This window comes from Dryobates pubescens, chromosome 21, assembly GCF_014839835.1.
Source record: "Dryobates pubescens isolate bDryPub1 chromosome 21, bDryPub1.pri, whole genome shotgun sequence".
NCBI lineage: Eukaryota > Metazoa > Chordata > Aves > Piciformes > Picidae > Dryobates > Dryobates pubescens.
In genome coordinates this window covers 12,553,913-12,577,369 of record NC_071632.1, presented here as the reverse complement: position 1 = coordinate 12,577,369, position 23,457 = coordinate 12,553,913, and the positions used below count along the sequence as shown (strand labels likewise).

Sequence of the window (23,457 nt, the reverse complement as noted above, 5' to 3'; positions counted from 1 at the left end):
ATTTCAGTTGCTGTTTTCTAACTTTCAGGCTGCTCTTTCAGAGAAAGAGACTTTTGTTTGTTTGTTTTGGTTTTTCTGGGGTTTTGTGTTTTGTTTGTAGGTTTTTATTTTATTTTATTTTGTGTTTTCTGGCTTGGCTACAAAACTCCTGAAAACCTATCACTTTCATTTTTTGTGCACTTTGGTGACGTGTAATACTGATTAGAAAGTGTCTCAGCTGGTAATAAGTTCCCTTCATAATTTTTTTTTCCCCTCAAATGCTGTTTTTATGCAGTTCATACAGGAATCCAATTAGCATATCATTGTGACTGATTAAATATGCCTCACGTAAATTTACATGTCAAAATACATACTGTACTTAAACAAACAGGCAAGGATGCCAGTCTTCTGTAAACAGCTTTGCATGCATAAGCTAACTCAGAAACACAAAAGCTTATATTTAAATTCTCAATGACTACCTGAATAGAGTGAAAGGGAGACAGAAAGGTAATGTTACTCATGCATGAAGTGAGAGAATGAATATAGACATTTGTCTCTCTTTGTCTCTGAAGGAAACTATTGACAAGAGATTCCCCATCTGCATATGAGGCTGTCACGTCAGATTAGCTCATCAGGTAATGGAAATTTGGCCTCTGATCCAGAAAAGGTCCCTATGCACTAAGAATCGAGACTGTTTCAAAGAGATTGTATTATCTTAGACAGCAGGATTAAATTAGTATGGGAATGACTTCTACTGGAGGAAATTTTTTGTTAAACATGTGCTAATGTTTATTATGCAGAGCATCCACTTCTCCTAAGTGATCTTTCTTGACATTTATTCATTACTTTTTGACCTCCCTTGAAACTGAAAAACAAACAAGCAAAGTGCACCCCATGTGAAGCATGGATGATGTGGTTCCAGCCAAAGTCTCTAAACATGCTTTCTTGCTAGAACACATTACAAAACAGTGGAAGTTGTTACACTGTTGTCAGAGAGATCAAATTAATTCCCCCAAAAGTGGAAAAACTATTGAAGCCAGTCATAACAGACTAGACTAACAAAGCAAATGTTGTAGCTGCTGTCCTTTACCAGCTAAGGGAAGACCCCAGTATCAGTTCTTTCTCAAATGAATAGTCTACTGCTTTACATTAAATATGCAATGAAGCAAGGACTTGGAGATGAGTCACCCAACTTCTGGAGAATGCCCACATAATAGGTTGCAGTGTGGTGGTCCCTTTGCTCTCACGCACTCCAGGTCAGTGAATGCAAAGTGTTAACATCATCTAGAGGAAAGGCTGTGAATCTCCTCTCAGTACTCCCTGAGGCAGAGGAAAACAGTGAATTTATATCTTCATCCTGCCCAAGTGCATTTCTGAGACTGAGATTTCATCTATAGAAATTAATCGGGAATTCTGATTAGACAGATTTGCACTGTGATTTGTAGAACAAACCAGAGCACATTAATACTTCAGGAAAACAGCAAGTAGCTGCAGAGCAAAAGGTGAAGAACTCATATGTATGACTAGATACATTTGACAGTTTCAAACAACTCCAGGTGAAGCCAAGTCTTTTCAATGTCTTGAATGGAAAATCAGATCAGGATACCAATGAGCATGTCAGAAAAACAAGAGGCCACCTCACCCTCAACTTTAAGGATGTTCCACACATAAATAAACCTGCAATTAATCTGATCCATACAATCTACACAGTTCCACACAACCAGAAGCACAAAGGGAGGACGAATATGTATCATGGAGCTATTTTCTGCAGAGCCAAGGTATGTCTCCTAAAGGTGAGATAATCTGCTAAAAAGCTTATGCTTATTATCATTGCAGGGCTTCAGCCTTCTGTCTGTTCTAGCACAGAAAGCTCAACAACCTAACTCAAGGAAGAGTCTGAAATAAGGAAGGTGATTGAAAGTTTTTCAAAATAAATTTAGGATGTTGAAACAGTGAACCAATGTGTATCAGGACAACAAAATGATATCTTTTTAGTGACATTATGAAAAGAACAAGCCTCATTTAATCTAAAATAATTGATATGTATCAGTGCTTGCTATTAAGTGTGTGTACTAGTTCTGGGACTTTACTTCATAGATCAAAACTTGACAACAGATTTCTGATTTTTCCAGTATCTAAAATTAGCAATTTTCTAAAGTTTCTGTGCCAGATCTAATATTGGCAGAAATAAATGTAGCTTTAATTTTTATCCCAGAAGTGAGGAAACCTTTTTTAACAAGTTTGAATTTACATCACAACCTTCAGCTCGTATTAATAGCAATCTGAATTGTGAATGTTCTAAAAGGGATTGAAAACAGGAATTTATTGTTACAGCTCTAATTGCTGCCAAAGGGATGATGTTATAATACTGACAGTGATAAGGGATGTCAAATTTTCAAATGTTACAGAAAGGAGAAAACTGTTATTTTAGTGAATTCCATTTGATTACATAACCACTTAGTTTTCGTTGTTGGAAGTCAGGTATAGGTGTTTTATAGAAGTACAAAAACCAGCTACTGGGTGATGACACAAAAAAACTAAAAATCACTTGTAGCAAACACTTTTGGTGTTACTTCCTAAAAATGAGACCTATCCCTTTATGAAAGCTTATCACTAGTAGCAATTACAGATGTTTTATTAATAGAAAGCTATAGATGAGTTATTGTAACAATAGTAACCACTTTATTTCCCCAACTTTTCTTCAAGACTAGCTTGCAATCGAAAGGGCATCTCAGTTTCTGCAGAAAATTCAAGCCAGAGACATGCTTAATAAGCATTGCTAGTTCTTGCAGTGCTTAGAACTCAGGAGCATTAAGAGTGCTAGGCCATCAAACTCAGCAGAAGCTACGAGCAGAATTCAGCCTTCAAATTAAGACATCTAAACCTAAGTGCCTGCATGGACATGCCTACATATCAGTTGGTTGCCTAAGCTCAATGTAGTTAATAAAGGCAGAATCTAACAAAATTAAGAGGGCTATTCAGATCTCCCTGAATCAGCCATCTACTCTTGTCCAGCTGAATAGCTCTCAGCTCTGCTGATTTCAGACGGACATGAAACCTGGAGGAAAGCTCAGGTACCTGTCTAATGCCCTTGTAAGTGCTGTTGGTATGCCTCCTGGCCTCCAGAAGGATGTGGACCTCCCTCAAAAGTGAAGTCCCAGGCAAGTTTCTTAGCATCTCCACTGGCCTCAGATACCTCCATCAGGCAAATGAGTCCCACTGTTGCTATAACAATTGCTTATTATTAGGTCAAATGCAGGCACTCACATGTATACATCCACATTTAAGTATCTATAATTCTGAGTCAAGTACCACATGAAATTCCCCCTCCTTTCCTCCCATACGATACTTCAGGATCAACCCCACAGAAAGAAGAAACAGAATTCTGAAGACAGGAAAACATTCTCAAATAATCAGGTTTGGTTGGCAGTTGCTTTGAGTACAACTCTTTGTTCTGATTATATCATGTAACAAAAAGAAATAACAAACAATCATTACATCTAACCACTTCCTGATAGCCAATGACTGCTTTAGAGACAAGTCATGTACATTATGAATGTGAGATGATGTGGTCACATGGACAATCCTGCAAAAATAAAGTAACTTGTCTCATTTGAGCTGTTTCAGAGAATGCTGCTATTTGACCTGCTCTTCGACTGTACCATCAGGCATTGTAAAAATGTTGAAAGATGTCAGTAATTATACTTTTTATAAAGAGATTTTGCTTTAGTTTGAGAGGGAAAAAACCCCAACCACTATTAGAAAGACAAAACAAATACTCAAATATGCTGTGAAAAAGCAGCAGAATTTTCTAGAGGGGATTTTTTTTTTCCAAGCAGTGTGAAATTGTGTATCCTGTGGTTCAAAATGTTACCATTTTTGTTTATCCACAATCAAGATTTAGCTTAGTGCATGTAAAAGAGGATGTCAAAAACCCCACCTTTGTTAGAGAAAAACATCTTTCACTTGATAATGAAGCGGTGTAATTTTTCCCCCATTAATACTCAGCGCCATAGAAGTCAAACCACGTACTATTTTTTGGGAGGATGTAAAAATTTTCAGCTAGTGACTTTCAGACTCTGTAATGGGGAAACAAATCAGCCACAGTTCAACCAACAATGCATGTAATATTCTCCCTATTAAAGTGGAGAAAAAAAAAATCACCACAAAATACTTAGAAATTGAAAATCAAATTGAGTAAAAGTGACAAAACCTGCATCTGTGATTCAGGAGCATATGGCTTTTTCCTTATTTTTTAAAGGCAATGACATTTAAAGCTGCTAAGATATGACCAAAATGAGATTTCTGGAGATTTTCATTCATGCCACAACTGAAATTGACATTATTCTTAACATAATGAAAAGATTGTTTCTAACATAGTGGGTCATTTGATTAGGGAGTGGCACACATAAAAAGAAGACATTTACTGCATGATAGAGAGGCTAATGGTGTAAGTTCAGCAGCTGACAGAATTACATGTGCTGAAATATTCTCTTCCAAATTGAACATCTCTTATCCTCACTCCTCAAATACATTTTTTTTTTGTTTGTATTTTGTTTACTAAGTCAAAATTTTAGTGAGGTAATGGTTTGAACAAACAGCAAGGCAATGCTAAAAGATGTAGGTAATCCTCTAGTAGAGATGAACATGAGGGATGTAGACTTTCCAAGGAAGAAATGAATTAATTAGAAAGGAATAACAATGATTGTTTCAATGACTGCTGTACATCCTGACTGTATCTTGCAGTAACAAGATTATAAATCTGATAATAGATGAAGGCTACAAAGATTTAGTGAGTGTCTGCAGAAAGTTAGTGCTCAAACTGCTACCAAACCATGCTGTTCAGTTGCACAAGGGAAAGCAGAAATACCTTGCTTCAAGAAATGCTGCCCATCCCTCAGTAACAGATTTCTATGCCCATATTAATTTTGAAATGTGCTCTGAAGGTGCTTGAGAGAGATCTAAGGGATTTGCTTTCACTGGGAGATCTTGGCTGGCCCTGAATTTAAGCAAGACTCCCGTTGTAGTTAATGGAGAATAATCCTCAAGGGAATGATATATACTCGACCTGTCTTAGACACCAATCATAACTGTGATAGACACACAAGAGATTGATGAGATATAGGAGATACAGATGAGACAGACACCTCTCATGGGATGAAATGAATTACCCTCTGGAAGCACTTATTACATTGAACTGATTGTAAAGGGAGCTGAGGTTGACTAGCTTACACTTAAAGTACCTAAAAGACAGACACCTGAGTTAGGGGAGATGAAATCCACTCTTAATGTTTAAATTTGATTACAAAGAATTGATTTAGCTGACATAATCCTGAGCAGGACTGATTGGGTCCATGCACAGAAGGACAACCCCAATTCAACATTGAGCTGCAAAGCAACTACTGTAATTAGTTGGCACAATGCTTAAAAAAACTTGTTGTTTTCTAAGTCATCGAGTTAACTCATTTTTAACATGAGCAGTCAAAAGAAGCAGTCTCAGAAACATGGGATAGTTAGGAATGTTGCACCTGAGAGATTTATGGGAAAACCCCTTTGTAATTCTATTCTGGACAACTTTACACAGTACTAATTAACATAAAACATCAATTCCCATTTTAAATAGGTTCCGATGAACACACAAATTAGTGCTGAAATCCAAATTGGAATTCCGTATTGCTAAACTGAACGCTTTTCAGCATTAAAAACGTGTCACATCTTGCCAATGTAAACCAACAATATTTGAAAGGGTTTTTCTTTAAAAGGAAATCTGAAATTAGCCTGTATACTGTCACAAATTGAGTGAAGCTATCATGATTGAAGACAGCAAAATGTCTGTTGCCATAAGGACAGGCAAGGAAGCTTATACGTGTATGGAAACTTTTAAACTCCAGTACAGCTTATACATATGAAGATATTTATGTAAAGTAACAGGCATATAATTCTAAAGAGAGGAAAAAAAAGTGACAGCATTAATGTATGAATGGCATTTTGTTTTGCTAAAGATGATTAACGAACTGAATTCCTATGGAAATGTAGCGTGCCTGACATTCTCCTACCTACCCAGCGAGTTAAAAATGATTACTGCTATTACAATGAATACAAAATTAATGAATAATAAATTAAATCCTTACACTAAATTGATATTAGGAGCCTCTTTAAGTCATTAATTTTTTTGTAACATTCAAGTCACAATCCATAATAACCTTGTGAGAATAACAAGTTATGGATTTAATTACAGATAAAAAGAAATATCTTCTATTAAAATGTGGGAAATTATGCCCTAAAAAAAATATATTTCAAAATGGAGCAGATGTTGGAAGGCAGCAAGATCATTCATAAACTAACAATAATAGTATTATTAAAAAAGGAAATTAGAATGTCATGTTTTTACTTTCAATCTTCTCAGAAGAAATGCCAGGATTAGGGTAAAAGATTAACTAGCCAAGCACACTTAGGAAAAGTTTGATTGGTTTATGACACGTCCCATTTAATTGCCTCGATGCATGTAGAGCTTGACCACCAATAGCTTTCACAAGTCTTCAGGGCTCTACCCTAAACTCAGCTTTACTCCTTGGGATACCAACCACTAATAGCTCTTTAATGAACTAGGTGAATTGCGTGTGTTGATACCCAAGAATAGCAGGGGCATGCAGGATGCTTACCAGCAGTAGCTGTACATTCTGTGAAAAGCTGAGAGCCATTACTAGATACATGCTAAGAACCAAACTGAACTTATTCCTAGGGGTACCAGAATTTTAACTCTAAAGCATACATGTGACAGTGAAAAGATGCTGTGGATTAGATGCTGTTACTAACCATTCTGTCCTCTTAGCTTCCATTTATGTCTCCCCCCCCCCCCCCCGCCTTTTTCTTAGGGGAGAAATCCAAGCTGTATACATCTTTTGGAATGAGAAGTCTTAGATACTTATTGCCTTCTGTCTAAAGCAAAGATTTATTTAACTGTGTGGCAATATTCCACCAAGTTTGTTTAAAACTCTTAAGGGCAAGTTGTAATTCATTTTAATACATATGCCTCTACACATAAATATCTGCCAATTCTAACATTTATGATTGCTTACAGCATAACAGATATCAGTATAACAGTAGATAACAAATTAGAGTTCTTAAACGCTCTGATACTCTTTACCTACAAGCAACACACCAAGAAACCAATATAACATAAAAGATGGATGCTCTTATTCACACTGGCAAAGACCATCCGAGAAACTGAAGCAATATGTGGAAACACATATGACAAATGCAAACTCTGCCTCATCGCCAGTTTAATAATAAGAGAAGAGGATCAACTTCCTCAGCCATACTGTTGCTTCTGGAAACAGCTACTTGTACCTCTGATATTCTAGGCTTCCTACACATCCCACCTTTTAGCTCAGTTTTGTCCACTCTGCTGATTTTGGATGTTTAGTTATCCTATGAGATCTCTGCTGCCAGCAGCAAAAAGATCTACAAATCTAACATAAGAGGAAAATAGACCAGAAGAAAAAAGCAGAAACACAGAAGGACTGAGAAAACCATTTCAAATCTTCTAATTTATCCATATTTAAATCAGAAAACCCAAGAAGGGCCTCTGATTCTTCACAGTTAACAAAATATTAACTTACCATCAAATAGTAATTGTTAACATATTTTCCTAAGGCTTATAGAAAGTAGAGTACTGGGAACTGCCAAGTGAAAGACAGCTTACTTGCTTAAAATGTCACCTAACTTAGAAAACATTATGTTGTAACATAAAATAACAGGTTCTACAGCAGGTGGATTTCTCAATATAAAACACATTAAAAAATTAATGTTTAAATGCTTTTAATTTAACATAAAATAATGTAATAGCCCAGTTGACTTCTCAGTTCTTAAGAGGAAATAATTCCTGTTTGAACATGCCGATCCATTTGACAGCCAAGGGTAGTAACTACACCCAGTGTGGCTGATTTTAGCTGTGCATTTCCCATTAATGTTAATGTGATTTTCACAGCTATATCACTGCACATGGGTAGAGAATGTACCCTCAAGTTGTTAAATAGCAATGGAAGAAGAGAATAAATATGCGGTGATTCCTCTGAAGAGGAAAGATGCCAAGGAAAGAAATGTTAGAAAGAATAATATAATACATAAAATCCATTCAGACAAGAAGGGATGGGGTGGAGTGGGGGGAGCAGGAAAGGAAGCACTTTTTTGGGTCTTTTTCCAAAATTAGCTGTGTTCTGGGTTCTCTGCAATGACAAAACACTTGAAAAAGACTTAATGTTCTATATAAGCCCAATCAGGAAACTCAGAGGACAAAAGACATCTTTTTCCCAATTAAAGCCTATGTTTCAGATGGACTTACTGTTATTTAGCCCTACCTTTAGTGCTTATTATTATTCTCCATGTTTTGGATTGCATGTAAAGAATTAGAGGAACATTTTCATCAGTGCTGCATCCTGGTGGATCTTTGTTGGTGAAAGTTTAATACTTTGCCCAAGAGAGTTAAAGAAGGTTAAAACCAACTCAGCAAAAATAAAAAAGCCCCTTTTAAACTGCTACTACTGTGAGATTCCAGCTCCAACTGCAATCACTGAAACACTGCAACTTTGTCTTACTAAGTTTAGGCCTAGCATTAAGCCATCAAACCACAGAATCACCAAGGTTGGAAGAGACCTCAAAGATCATCAAGGCCAACCTGTCACCACAGACCTTATAACTAAACCATGGCACCAAGTGCCACATCCAATCCCCTCTTGAATACCTCCAGGGATGGTGACTCCACCACCTCCCTGGGCAGCCCATTCCAATGGCTAACGACTCTCTCAGTGAAGAACTGTCTCCTCACTTCGAGCCACAGTACATATTAGTCTATCCAAAACAACCATTCTCTAAAAGTTTGCATTCTTTCTCCAGGCACAGTGAGAAATTCATGGTCACCATACACCTATATTACGTATTTCAATTCAAGAAGAAAAATCAGAGGGAACAAACAGTTAAGTGTGTGTGAAATCACAGCAGATTTGAGGTCCCAGCTGGGGTTTAGGAGCATAGCTGAACACCTTGAGCTCCCCTGAAAAATTTTGTTTCTGTCTTCCTGTCTTTTAGATAAATATGCATGCACGCATTTTCTGTAGCACAAAAAAATAGGATGACAAGAGGGGAAAAGTAATAGTTTGGCCTGATAAAACAGGAATACACTGACATGAAAAGGTAGCCAATATTTTAAAACAAATGGCACTTTTAATAAAAATCTCTGTTGTTTATATATATATAATTTTAATGGATTTATTTTGGTTGGCCTTTTTTCCCCCCCTTATTATTTTCTTATATTTTGCTGAACTATTCTACTCACAGACTACAGGTGGATGAAGTGATATTGATGGGAGCTTTATGCATGCATTACATTTTTGCGTTTGAGACTTCCAGCAAAACTCTGTAGTACAAGAAATACCTTTTTTTCATTTATTTTTCTTTTATGTTCTTCTTAGGATTAACCTTTTCAATGTAAGTGACAAGTATTAGCATTACGCATCTCTGGGTGCATGTAAAGCCAGATACATACATGTATATTATATATACATATATATCCATTTGCATGTTTATATTATACCACACACAGAGATGTGTGCATTGAAATACACGTTTCATTTGTACTACAGCATCATTTTCCACAGTACTCCAGTTTTGTATTGCGTGCTTACTCCTAAGCATCTATTTAGCCAATTCTGTAAACTGTGGCAAATGAAATTCCTCTGTATTATTAAGTTCAGTTATGTTCAGCACAAAACTACAGTGAAAACTGGTTTCCACAACTTCTAATTACAAAACATTAGCTACCTGAGTCTTCTCCAGCTCAGCAGATTAGCATAGATCTTCTCTGCTGACAGCTTTGACCTTCACTCCAGCAAACACTTGTCAAAATGCCAAAAGTAATTACCTGGCTGTTTAGGAAGGAGTAATGGGGTGTAGCTACCTACCTTTTCTTGTTACTGATCTAAAATGTCTATAAAAGTTTGCCAAGAGGCACCCTCTGGATTTTGGCATACACATTTTTTTTCGCATCTGTCTGTCTTTTTTTTCCCTCCCTCTTTTTTTCTTTTTGCCTTTTTTTTTTTTTAACAGACTATCAAATATAAGCTGTGTGATCACCTGCCAGCCAATCCCATCACACTTCTACAGGACAGGCTAAATAACCCACTAGACAGATCTTTCGACCAAAATGATTCTTTTGATTGCTATCATCATACGGGGGGGGGGGAAGAGAGAAAGGCAGCACAGGAATAAATGATCATAATTACACTTGGTAAGATCTGACTGTCTTCTGAACTATAGTTAAAAAACCATTATGTTATAGTGTTGGTCTGTTGTTACTTTTTCTACACCCACCCCCCTTTTCTTTTTAATAAGAAGCATTTTCCCTATTCATATTTCATATTTACAATGAGGAAAATAGAGGCATGGAGAATTTATAGGTGCTTCTGGAAAAACTATGGCTAGATTAAATCTAGCACAGCATTTGTCTTCAGGCAACATGAAGCCATGAAGTTTCTCTTAATTTGGAATATTCAAACTTGTAGAAAATATTGTCTAAAGAGAACAAAGGGATTTAACCTGTTTTGTTGAAGACTAGATAATACCAAAAAAGATTAAGTATTTGCAGATTATTACAATGGTTGTTAATCTCTAAATCCAGCACACAAGTTTTGTCAGACAACAGAAAACATCATCTCCAAATAAGAACAAGATCAAAGGTCTGTAAATCTGACTCACATCTTCTCTTACATGCCAGGAAGAATAGCTGCAGTTCAGGAAGGCTCAGATAAAAACAAAACCCTAACAAACCTTCTTTGACCATAGTCTGGAAACCAGCAATTCATAAAAATCAAGTTGTTGGCCCTGCGGTTACAACACTCTGTAATAATTGTGCAGGCTATCAGGTAGCAGCAGCAGCTGCTGAAGCAGACTTCCATGCACAGGAGAAAAACTGCACAAAATGACGGCAAAGTAAAAATATGGAACTGATTAATGCTGACAAGCCCTTGTGAGTACCACTAACAAACTTCTCTTATCTTCAAAAAGTATCCCAAACCTCTCAAATAATTCCTTGTAATGCCATCAAGAGCATTATTTCCCTTCCCAGATACATTCCTCCACAAGCTATCAGCAGTATAAGCTCATGCAAGTGGCTGTTTTCAAGATGGATGCTACACAAATCCTCTGGACCTAGTAAGCAAGCCTTTTGCAGCCAGAAACCCTCCACCTGCCCTTTCATTCCTCCTAATGTTTGCACTCCTTCTCTGGATACAATTCCTGAGAGAACAGGTTGCTACCAGGTTGTGGTCAGCCCCCCCTGTACACTGTTACCAAAATACCATGCTTCTGGAGAAGTGCCTTTTTACGTCATTACTTTTCTCCAGCAGGAAAGGATGACAGCCTGATTCTAAGAAGATTCTGTATGTAATTAAATTGTGTTGGGTTTTTTAATTGTGCTTTAAATAACAGCTATTTTTCTTAGAGCCCTGAAGTAACACCACAGTCACTCATAATTTTTTATTCTTTGGCTGATATGAAAGCTATCACTTACAATCACAAGATTGCTAATCATCATATATTAAAACCAGTATATTTAGTCACATCAGATAAAGAACACTTTCCTATTTGTACCAACTAAAGTAAATTAGTCTGCTGTTCCACATGGTGTCTAGAGTTTATTTGCCTGTAGAGTTTAAAATTGTTAGGTTTACCTTGTTGTTCCAAATTCTGAAAAGTTATAATCAATCTAACAGGTGGGCTTAAAAATGCGCTCACTCTTCTCTTCCAGGCAAAGGTTAGGTTACAATATTATCTGACCTAAATGTATACCCAATCAAGGCAACTAGTTTTGAATAAATGCCTAACATTTAGACAGTTGCAATCAATTAGATGAACTCTCCCCTCCCATGTACAATACATTTAGTTACATATCTAGAAGACAGAAGAGCTTCAGTTCTGATCTCTCCCTTGAACCTTTGATAGAACTGTCTGGTTCAGGTATCAATTATTTTATTTTCAACTATATTACACCAATATAATACATACATTACACCAAAAATGTGTTTCTCTTCTTTCAGTTTATACCAGTCTGATGGTTTTTAATAAAAGACATCAGAATGGAATACATGAACAATCATTGCTTTAATTGAAGGAAATTTGCTACATAATGATACCCAGTTGTTTTTCTCCCTAATTCTAGAAAATTATTAACTACCTTTAGAGTTCCCAAGAGTTAAAAAGCTTGATTTAGGGATTTATGCTGGAACAGATTTCACCACTTGATGAGGTGAATAGAAGGACATCCTGAAGTTTTCCATTACAACAGAAAGTGGTCTTAAAGCAAAAAGATTTCTTTCTGAAGTTAGATAGCTCACAGTTATTCTTACATGTGTATGTTTAAAAAAAAAAAAACCACATAAAAATCCATCCTTACTAATCACAGCAATGAATACCACAATTAGAAGGAAGTAATCAAAGAATCATAACCAAAGAAACTTGTTATTCTTCAGGACTGAGGCACATTTCTGAATGGTAGCACCCATGGCAATAGAATAGAATAGAGTAGAATAGAATAGACTAGACTAGACCAGACCAGGTTGGAAGAGACCTTCAGGATCATCAAGTCCAACCTATCATCCAACACTACCTAATCAACTAAACCAGCAACCAAGCACCCTATCAAGTCTCCTCCTGAGCAACTCCAGTGATGGTGACTCCACCACCTCCTCGGGCAGCGCATTCCAATGGGCAATCACTCTCTCTGTGTAAAAGTTCCTCCTAACCTCCAGCCTAAACCTCCTCTGGCACAGCCTGAGACTGTGTCCTCTTGTTCTGGTGCTGGTTGCCTGGGAGAAGAGACCAACCTCTGCCTGTCTACAACCTCCCTTAAGGTAGTTGCAGAGAGCAATAAGGTCACCTCTGAGTCTCCTCTTCTCCAGGCTAAGCAACCCTAGCTCCCTCAGTCTCTCCTCATAGGGCTTGTGTTCCAAGCCCCTCACCAGCTTTGTTGCCCTTCTCTGGACACACTCCAGCAGGTCAACGTCCTTCCTAAACTGAGGGGCCCAGAACTGGACACAGTACTCGAGGTGTGCCCTAACCACACTAATTGCTGTAACTCATTCTGATTTTCATCCGCAGAACAAGGTGGGAAGGAAATGACATCTTTAAAAAATCATTAATCATTGTATCAGTCATTTTGGAGTACAGGAAACAATTCAAATACTGAGCAAATCTTCAAAACTGTAATGACATCCTTTTTTTCAGCAATGGAAGTATTTGAGGAAAATAGTTTCAATGAGTTGATGCTACAGTAGGTGAAAGGGAATTGATCCACTACAGGGGGTCAAGAGGTGGAAAAGGACAATGTGAACTAAGAAGGACTGACTGGACAAAAATCAGGATTTGCACCAAAAGACTTAAAGAGAGCTAGCATCAGAAAAAGAGCTGTCAAGTTTTTACGTTTCACATTACAGACCAAAGAATTGTAATCCTCCTTAAACCAGGGCAACAGCAAGTGAAATCAGATGGACCTCACAGCCTCCTGGCTACGTTGTTCAAAGTTTCTGACACAGAAGCTGTCAGTTCCCTTCAAAGATGAACTTAAAATTATTCACAGACACACTCTTTGTTACCATCTCTGACAGCAAGACACCTAATGGTCTACAAAAATCTAGATAGAGGGGATGAATTCAGCCACAGACTTTTATCTTGCTCTGTTCACTTCATCACAGCTGAATTATGATCTGACAATGACTGGGCAATGAACACTTTCAACAAAGAGCACAAAAAAAGGAAACCAAGATGGTATGTCAGCATGGAAGTGTTTGTGACTGAAGCAACAAAGTTCATCTTTCTGAGGCTTCTCACAAGACATGCAAAGCTTATGCCAGAAATCAGCAAGACAACCAAGGCTAGTTATAGCCATTTAAATAGAAAGAAAAAGGGCTTAGGGAAGAGTAATACTTTTTATCCAGAAATTGAAGTTTCTTGCTTTTGATAATACATCACACTGCTCTTCAGTCTCTCCCTCACTCTTTTTTCCCCCCACATCTAAAATGTTGCATTTAAATACAATACAAAAAAACATAATTGTAAATATGATTCTAACAATTAAAAGACTGCAACTAGAGGCAAGCAAATGCTGTTATTTCCTGTCACTGATGTTGAGTGTCTGTGCATAAGATCTACATCTTTATATTTTTTTGCTCATAACCATATTGCCTATATTGCCACTATTTATATTAATAGAGTTATTTCTCTGCTAGATTTCTACTAACCTTTAAACTGAGGAGAAATGAAATCCACATTCATTTGTCTAAATGATGTCATGTGCTGAGTGTAATTAGTTCTAGAGCAGCTCATCTATGTCTAGAGAAAGTTTATTTCCTCAAAATGTCGAGAGAAAATTACACTGCAGCATTGAGCCTGACTTATTAAACAGAAATAGGCCAGAGGATGGCTACTTGATGCAAGATATGTTCTGTACTATAAACACCAAATATGTGACACTGGCAAAATGTTGGCTGACCTGCTCTGTAGTCAAAGAGCAAATAAAGGTATTGTTAATGTGAGAAAGCAAGCTATTCACAATTTTAAATTGCTGTGTTGACAGCTTTCTCTTATAATTATGTAGCCCTAGAAACTGCAAAAAGAGTAATCAAAACATTTACACAGAAGTGGAACTGTGCATCACTGGAAAAAAAAAGTTTTATCAGCAAGAACATAGCTTGAAGGATTTTAGAGAGCTTTATCTCTCCTCAAGCCATGTCTTGTGTAAACCAAAAAAGAACCGATCTCAAACTCCAAGAAAACACAGGATACCATTTTTGTTATCAAATTGCCACACTTCTATTTTCCAGTAGATATTTTGTCATTCATCTGCTTGCACAATGGCTATAAAGCCTTCTCTAACTTGTGTATTTGTCAAATGACACAGGGAAGGCAAACTTTAAATATACTTCCCCATTTTGGTTACACTAATATATACAACATGAATAAGAAGATCAAACTGCGGCACAGAAACTGTTCCTGTGGATACCAGTGTGACACGCATGTACATAACATCTGCACAAATCTGGCTAATTTACATTTCCATAATTACCATGGCATCTGACTAACTCAATTTCTACATTCTTTTCATTTCTAAGGATGTGATGGACAGGGAAATTCTTCTGTCAGTTTGGTCTATTCATTTTCTGTAAACAAGATCTGCTTTCAGAGTTCCTGGATGGCTGTCAAGTTACCTAATAATGCAGCACGGTACAAACATTTACCTGTGCCCACCCTGGAAATATGCATTGATTTATTCTGCTTTGGTCTCCTTTGGTAAATTAAGTTTTAGGAATGTTTCTGTTCAAGACACTCTTGACTATTAAAATTTCTCATTATAAATCTAAAGAAACCTTCTTCTGTAAGTATATATTGCTGCTGATCATTTAACTGAATTTATTAGATCTGCAAGTAAGAATTTTGTTTAAAATGCAAGAACTGATTAGTGAGCATATTCACAAGCTATGGTTAGAAAAGACAAATGAGATACTTTCAAAATGTACAAAGTTTGATGGTGGGATAGAATTGCGAGTGCATTTTTTGTTTCGTTAAAAGCAAACACGAGGTTTAGTCACAACAGTACTAGAGCCGCAGTGATATACCGAATTGAGCTGATGCAAGACTCCTACAAACCTTTCTGCAGCCATCAAAATCTGAGGATTTTAATTCGCTGCACAAACAGAAATTAGGAGATTGCTGAGATATTATATAGAGCAGATAAAATCACAATTAAAATGTTGGTGAGTCAGCAGAACCCCCTCTGGGGTGACTTTTTTACATCCCCAGGACCTCCCTACTTTGTCAGCAATATTTAAAGAAGTTGAAAGCAATTACTTTGATGCCAATGGTAAGAAAATAACATTTTCTGACTTTTGCTGAAATGAACTAGTTACAACATTTATACATTTCAGAGTAGCTTGCTAGGAGCAGGCCAAGGCCCCTCTTGAACGTAACGAAGTTTCTATGGGCTTCAGTGGATGTCTGTTCCATGAACTTGTTTATATGTAAATTTTTGAACATGTCTAAGGTTCATTATCCACAGCAGGAAAAGCTACAAACTGAAAGATGATTTATTTTTAACCTGTGTCTGTCACTTTCATCTCTTCATGCATTGTAAAAGGTAGTGCACAATCTTGTCCATATTTGCTCTTCCACTCTGAACTTGACAGGCTGTTTCTGGTACCATACTCATTCATTTTTTCCAAAAGAAAGATTCCTGCCTTATTTCACCACTTCTTCTATGGAAGATATTCTGTACTTACAGTCATGCCTTCTGTCTTTTTCTGAATTTTCCATTTCAACCAGAGATTCTAACCTCCGTGAGGTATAAAAAGCAGAACTGCATTTGTATTTAAATACAGGCAAGGGATAGATTTGTTCTGTTTTCTATTTCTTTCCAAATAATTCCTAGAAACACTTTTGTTGTTCAACTAGAGATTGAATTGTTATTTTCATTAAATTACCTCTTACTACACTAAATTCTTACTCCAGAGCAGTAATAGCCTATTTAGACCTAAAGCTTCATATGTAAAGCTATTTTGTTCTCCATATGCAGTTTTTTTACACTAATTTATAAGGGATTTAATCTGCCATTTTGAGTACAGTCACTCAGTCTGGTAAGGTTTTTATACATTTCTAAGATCAACTTTCACCTTTAATACTGTGAATAATTTAATATTATTAATAGGATTTCTCATTACACACTGCTCACCCTCTTTCCAACTCATTTATAAGTATGTTGAATACCACAGTCCCAGAAGAGATCCTCCCACTTTTCTGCTATCTCTAGCCTTTTAAAAAACTAATAATTTTTTTTCCTAATCTGTGTTTCTTGCCTCATAACCAATTACTGAGCCATCATTTTTGTGATCCATATTCCACATTCTAAGAACTTCTAGTGAAAAGCCTTGTCAAAAGTCTTTGGCAATCCAAGTAGGCTCTACCAGCTGCATAATATTTGTTGATCCCTTCAGAGAGATTAATTAGGTTTAAAAGGCAGGACATTGCTGGGGAAAAAAAGCACATTAATTTTTCCCATGCACATTTAGGTGTCCTGTAAGTCAATCATCACTTCACTGTAATTTCCTAGTTTTGACAATAAATATCTACAGCTCTTTGGCCTACTGAAGTCTTTTAAGAAAAATAGCATCCCATCTGCTACTCTAATCATCAGATAATAAGACCCTTTTACAATGGAGCTGCAAGGAAATTTCTGGCATGGGAACTACTCCAATTCTCTCTATAACTAAATTTATCCATGCAGAAGGGAGAAATCAGTGGAAGGTTTGGGGCTCTGAGTGTTTATTTAAACATTTTCTCCTATTTTCAAGCAACACTGCAACTTGTTTACTCATAATTTTTTAAACCTATCAACTGGGTTTTCAGAAGCAAATCAGTTATCAACTCAGTTACTTTGCAAAAGATGTTTCTCGCAGTCAACACTCCATCATACAGTTAGCCAAGGTGACAAGAAGCCAATAGGAATCCTTAAATCAGAGCTACTTATTCACAAACATCTGAGGCCCAGAATCCAACACTTAACTCGCCAAGATAAGCTTGTCATTTCAATTGCCTAAACACTAGAACATCAGAGGTGTATTCCACCATCTTTCAACCCAGACATGAAGAGTAAAACATGCTAACAGCTTTGTTCCCTGAGAAAGATGTACTGGGACAGAGAAGGTATGATATCCTCATTTACAAGTAACCAATCTGTTCTACAAATTCATGACAACAATGAGGAGTTTTTCACCATGCCAGGCCTTGACTACAAGTCTCTATGTAATCCATTTAGCTGATAACCAAGAAAGTCTCAGGCAGTTTGAATTGACTCAGATGTCAAACTTAAATCTCCTGTATGTGTCACTTACCTCTTGACTGTCTCTCTCTCTGCAATGTCAATCTTCTGGGAGAATGGGATGTCTCTGTACTGTTTGTAGTGCTACTGCCCACTAAATGGACACATGAGAGGTCACAGTTCAAGAATAGAAGACAAGGACTTACCTGCTGTTTTGGCAACATCTGCAGTTGAAATGTTTTGGAGGTTTGAGTGCACTCTGAAGGTCACAGCTGGTCCCAGCACGCTGGAAGAGATTATTAAAAAATGTAAGATTTCTAATCAAAGAGCCATGGCATAATATTCCTTATCAAAATAGGTTTTTAAAGAGAACCTATTAAGACACCATTTAGTCCTCTTTCTTTTGCTTCATTAGCTACATTTGCATACATTTTTATACCTCTTGTGGTTTCTTGTGTGTATCTTGTGCCTGTCTGAAAGAATTTCAACGACATTAACTAAACTTCAGAATACTCCTGTAAATACTGTTCTTGTTACAAAGATGGAAAAATGGATGCACTGAATTTGTTATTCACCCAAGTACAGCATAGATCACCACAGCAATTCAGCATCCAAAGAAGATTATGTGTAGCTTCAAATTCTATATGCCTAACATCAGTACAAGCTTAGCTCTGCTGTCACACTGTAAGTCAGAGGGGCAATAAAGAGACACATAACATTTATCCTGATCATGTCTTGCAAGAACATGTGTGGGGAAAAGATCTTGGATATGTCTGATCCAAAGGCTAATTTTGACTAAAAAAAGATACCACAAATTATTGATCTTCTAACAACAGAAGTAATCATCTCTGAATGACCTAGGAGAGGAAATTATTTGATTTTGATGGCGGCTTTTTGGGGTGTACCCTGACGGTCCTTCATGGCATGAAAAATCTGTAAGGCATGTACAAAGGAAGGTAGTGATTAGCCAGATGAAGAGCTGCAGAGCAGTGTTCAGGGGCTCAGATAAAAAAAATTTAATTGTGCATTTTAAAAGAAAAATAAATTCATACACATAATGTTGCATCCATTCTCCACGCATCCCAACAATACCCAACTTAAATGCATATCTCGTGAAAGGAAAAAAGAAATTGTGGTTCTGATATCCTTAAAACCATACTAAAGTACATATATATATGAAAAAGGTAAGAAAAATACATACATACACCAATATAGGAAGTGTATTTTTATAGAAAATTTCTGAGTGACAAGAGACTACAGAAAGTCTAAGACAATAATTTTCAGGGGAAAAGAGTAGAATGGCTCAAAAAGAGACAAAAAAAGCACTACTGTAAAAATTAACTCATCTATTATGTGTTACACAGTTCCTAAAGTTTTATTATTTGTATAATCAGTGAAAAAAAAAATATATATAATATAACAATCTTGCTTAAAAGGTGAAGTACATTGGCTTGAACCATACGCTTCCTACAGCTGTAGCTCATAAAAGAATAGAGTCTGAACAATTGCTGCATAAAAGAAAACTTGAAAAAATGTTTTTGTTGCAGGGCTTGAAACGAAGCATTTGATTACTCTCTTACTAACATTTTAATATTCTGCATTCATACAATGTAAAGCACTTAATGAAGTGTGCTTAATTGTCAGACAGAAATTCCTTTCAACTTTGTCCATTTGAGGAAGAAAAATAATATTATTAACCATAAAAGAGTACTTTGAGGTCACAAAGGGAATCAGAGCAAGACTATGAAACATCCCGTCAATCTTTTGCTAGAGTCAACAGGGACTGCCATTAATCCATCATTTTTCTCTAAATACTCCTTAGGGGCAGGGAGGAAGAGAAAAAGAAAACAGAGAGATTTCATTGCTAAAGGACACTCCAGATACCAAGACATTAAGGTACAAGAAACTTATTTTAATAATGTTAGATAGTTATCAAGCATTTACAAGCATAATTTAAGGACCATTTTAGGTTATAAGACTAAACAATTGCAAAGGATATTTTATTAGAGGTAAGTGCTTCACAAAAATTTAGGCCATTCTCCAATTCTTTCACTAATGCTGAAATAATCAACTGCAAAATGCACCTGGGAGTTTTATGAGACCACACACTGAATATAGCTAATTTTGCACTGTCCTCCTTTCTGCATTGCCAGCCTAAGAGAAATGATGATTCCTCTGTGGCTACTCAGACATTTGCACTGTAATTAGAAGTTTGTGTTAAATAAAAGCAGGCACCGCCCCAGTACACAGCTGCCCAACGACAAGGATAGGGTGAAAAAACAACTCTAGATATTCCCCCCAAAAGTTACACTGCATAATCCATCATAGCTGAGAATCTGGAACCAACATAAACTCAAGCACTCTTTCAGCTTTAACATCAAAAGGCATAAACAAGTTTCCTCCACTCCTTCCCTTGTCTATTTTACTTCTAATTTTGGTCTAGATCTCACTCTCTGAAGCTGCCCCCTTAGCCCACCCACTGCAGCTATGCAGACTTCATGGCATCACTAATCCATAAAGGTTAAAACTGGATCATTTCAAGTGATCCAGCACAGGCAGTGAAAGGCAGTGAAGCCAGGCAGGGACCATCTCACTATTCTCTACTGACTCCACCTGGATAATCCAGGAACACAACAGAATCCAAGTTATGCCCATGTATCCATTGCCACAAACACCATCATTCCTCCACACTGGTGATGAGAAAATCAGGGAAATAAAGAGCAAAAAAACAAGGGGGGAGGGGAAATCCCCTATGCAAGTGGGATTATTTTGGGCCAACACTGCTCTTCTTCAGGAAAGAAGAAATCATGGAATCATTTAAAGCACCCACTCATATACTGCTTTGTGGGATATTGTTTTTTCTTTACTGTATCAATTGAATGCTTGAATGTAAGAAGTCACGTGACCACCACATAAGCACAGCTTCATTGGAAATATTTACAAAGCACAGAAAATAAAGCAGCTCTTGTCACAACCCTTTGCACGTTGATATTCTGCTGTTTATTTAAAAGCAAACAAAAGACCTTGAGATTACTTGGGCAAAATTGCATTTCTGCTCAATTTTTTTGGGAACGGACTGCTTCAAGGAGCTCATAAAATGAGATTTTTCTCATGGGGTGCTTCTGGCAAAAGCACTCAATAAATAAACATTTCAATAACAATAGATGCCCTTTGGGGAATTCTTCACTGTTCATTATGTGCAGGATGAGAACATTTAAACAATAACAATCATTATTTGAGGACAAAATAGTTATTTAATTTTTTTTTAAAAAAGACTTTAAAAAGAGGTCAACCAGCCTGAGAAAAGGTCCTAAGATACATAAAATGCACCCCTGATACTTCCTAACCAGGAATTTTAAATTAGATAGATGAGACTGCTTTTCCATGCCACCGTCAAACCCTCAGAAGCTAAACTAATATTAATGGCAATTGTCTTTGCATCACTCTAAATATGGAGGCGCACCGAAGTGCACGCAATTGTTTATGACCTGATGAATTACAAGCAAACCATTCCCACAGATCAGGGAGTGTGCTGCCCATTAGCAGAGGCATCTGTCCGGGCTGGCAGGTTACATCCTGCCAACACTCCGCCAGCTGAAGTGCGTAGGTGCAAGCAATCGGAAATAGAAGCCACAATTCCCCGTCCGAGGCATAACCTCCACCTAAGACATGTATCTGCTGCGAGCAAGATTAAAATTATTGGATAGTGGCACTTTCAATAGAGCAAGACAACATTTTATATCAGAGGGTTTTTTGCCTATTGTTTTCACCCCAAGCTGTATGCTCCAATTACACTTATGTAAATTGGAGCTGACTTCTGACATAAGGGAAGTGGGAACTTATAGCCACCTCAATAAAAGAAGATCATGAATTTTAGGAGGCACCTGGACTACACTGTTAAAATCACATTTGCCATTTTTTTTCTAATGCTTTGTTATGATTTTTTTCCCTCTTTTTAATTTTTTTTAATAAAGGTAAGCTGGTCTAGCTTCAAAGCTAATAAACAGTGACTTCTCCTGACGCAAAACGTAATGTCTGTTGCAATGATCTGCTAAATTTGTTACTTGAAATTTACTGACTAATTACCCCCTCTGTTGGCTGTCACAACTTCTGCTTTTTTTCATTTCAATAATGTTGCCTTCAGCCATAATAGTTTTGTGTTTTTTTTTAACAAAGACATTCAAAGCATATTGCAAATTGTCACCCTTATGTGCTGTTGTCTTATATTCTGTTTACCAGAGATGAAATAATTACAGTGTTTATACCAAAATGACTTGAAGGTTGATTGCTGATTTAATAATATCCCCACCCCCTTGGGTTTATATTTCCCATCTGAAGGTGGGAGGGTGCACAACATGCATGGAAACAAACACTATTCTTTGTGTAAAATAAGAAATATTTCCTTCCATTAATTGTTTTACTGTCTAACAACACACTTACTATATTTTGCCTGTCAACAAATAAATGATCTGAACAAACAGAGCTGGAGCATGATCAATATGGCAAGGTCCATATCACTTCCAAGCCGTAGGTTATAATTATATTTATGAATGACAGGATTTGAATCTCCATAAATTATGTACCAGGCTTTGTGTGCCTGTTCTTCTCCCTCATGTGTGTATACTTCAGTATTACAATATCATACAGAAGGTTTTACAGTGAAATACAGTCACAGTCTATCATACCCCCTAGTGGAAAAGGATTTGAGAAACAAGTGCCAACATGGCTATGTGTATTCTTGAGGATGAGACATAGAGCTGATGCCAGATGGAAACGAGTTGAGCTTGCACTGCACTAAAAATAAATAAATAAAAAAAATCACAGGCAGAGAGTAATTTCTCAAGATTGGAGCAAAATGAGGAGACTAGGATTGGGTATTTCCAACATTAAACATTCTCTTAATGACCCTATTTCCTAAAACTGAGCTTGCCTTAATAAAGCTTAGATTTGAAATCAGAGCCACTACTTGTCTATATGTTCATTTCAAAATCCTTTAATCTCTGGAGGTTAAGAAAAGCAATTAGTAACGCTCCAGAGGATTGTGCAAAGTAAATTTTATAGCAGCAAAGGTAATTGTCTCAGGAAATGTTTGGTGGGCTTGAACTAATGACTTGCAATGGGTACACATTTCTGTGCTTACTGTGTTTAGGAATTTGAAGCTTATGTCCATTGTTTATATTGCACTGAAGCCTCCTTTGCACCCTCTCAATTTTGGAAATATTTAAAAGCGCATACTGCACTAAATATGTAATATGATATATATATGTGTGTGTGTTTAGGTATACAAACATATGTCAGATCATATTAATAGGAAAAAGGAACATGGTTAAAAGAGGCATTTCTGTAATGCAATATGCTAATAGGACACGGTTTCCAGAGCAAAGTAAAGGCAGAAAATTGCATCTGGTCATTGTCATACAACACATAAATGGATTAAGAAGGGCACATTGGCTATTTTGTTCTCCTTCTGATATTCAAATCAGCTGTAAATCCATTAACCACTTGATTCAGGTTCCACTATAAATTTTGACTAGGAATGTTGACCAACATTTGTTTTCTGAAAATTCTGTCATACTCTATTTCTATTACAAAAACAGATACCTGAATAAACTTCAAAG

General features: G+C 36.8%; 1 protein-coding gene across 1 annotated transcript in view; it reads right to left on the bottom strand.

Moving 5' to 3' along the window:
* PTPRN2 (protein tyrosine phosphatase receptor type N2) overlaps positions 1 to 23,457 on the bottom strand; it is a 596,056-nt gene that overhangs the window by 314,182 nt on the left and 258,417 nt on the right. Inside the window, exon 11 of the mRNA XM_054171491.1 lies at positions 18,046 to 18,125. Within this exon, the coding sequence (XP_054027466.1) occupies positions 18,046 to 18,125 (80 nt within the window). The remainder of the gene's footprint in view (positions 1 to 18,045; positions 18,126 to 23,457) is intronic.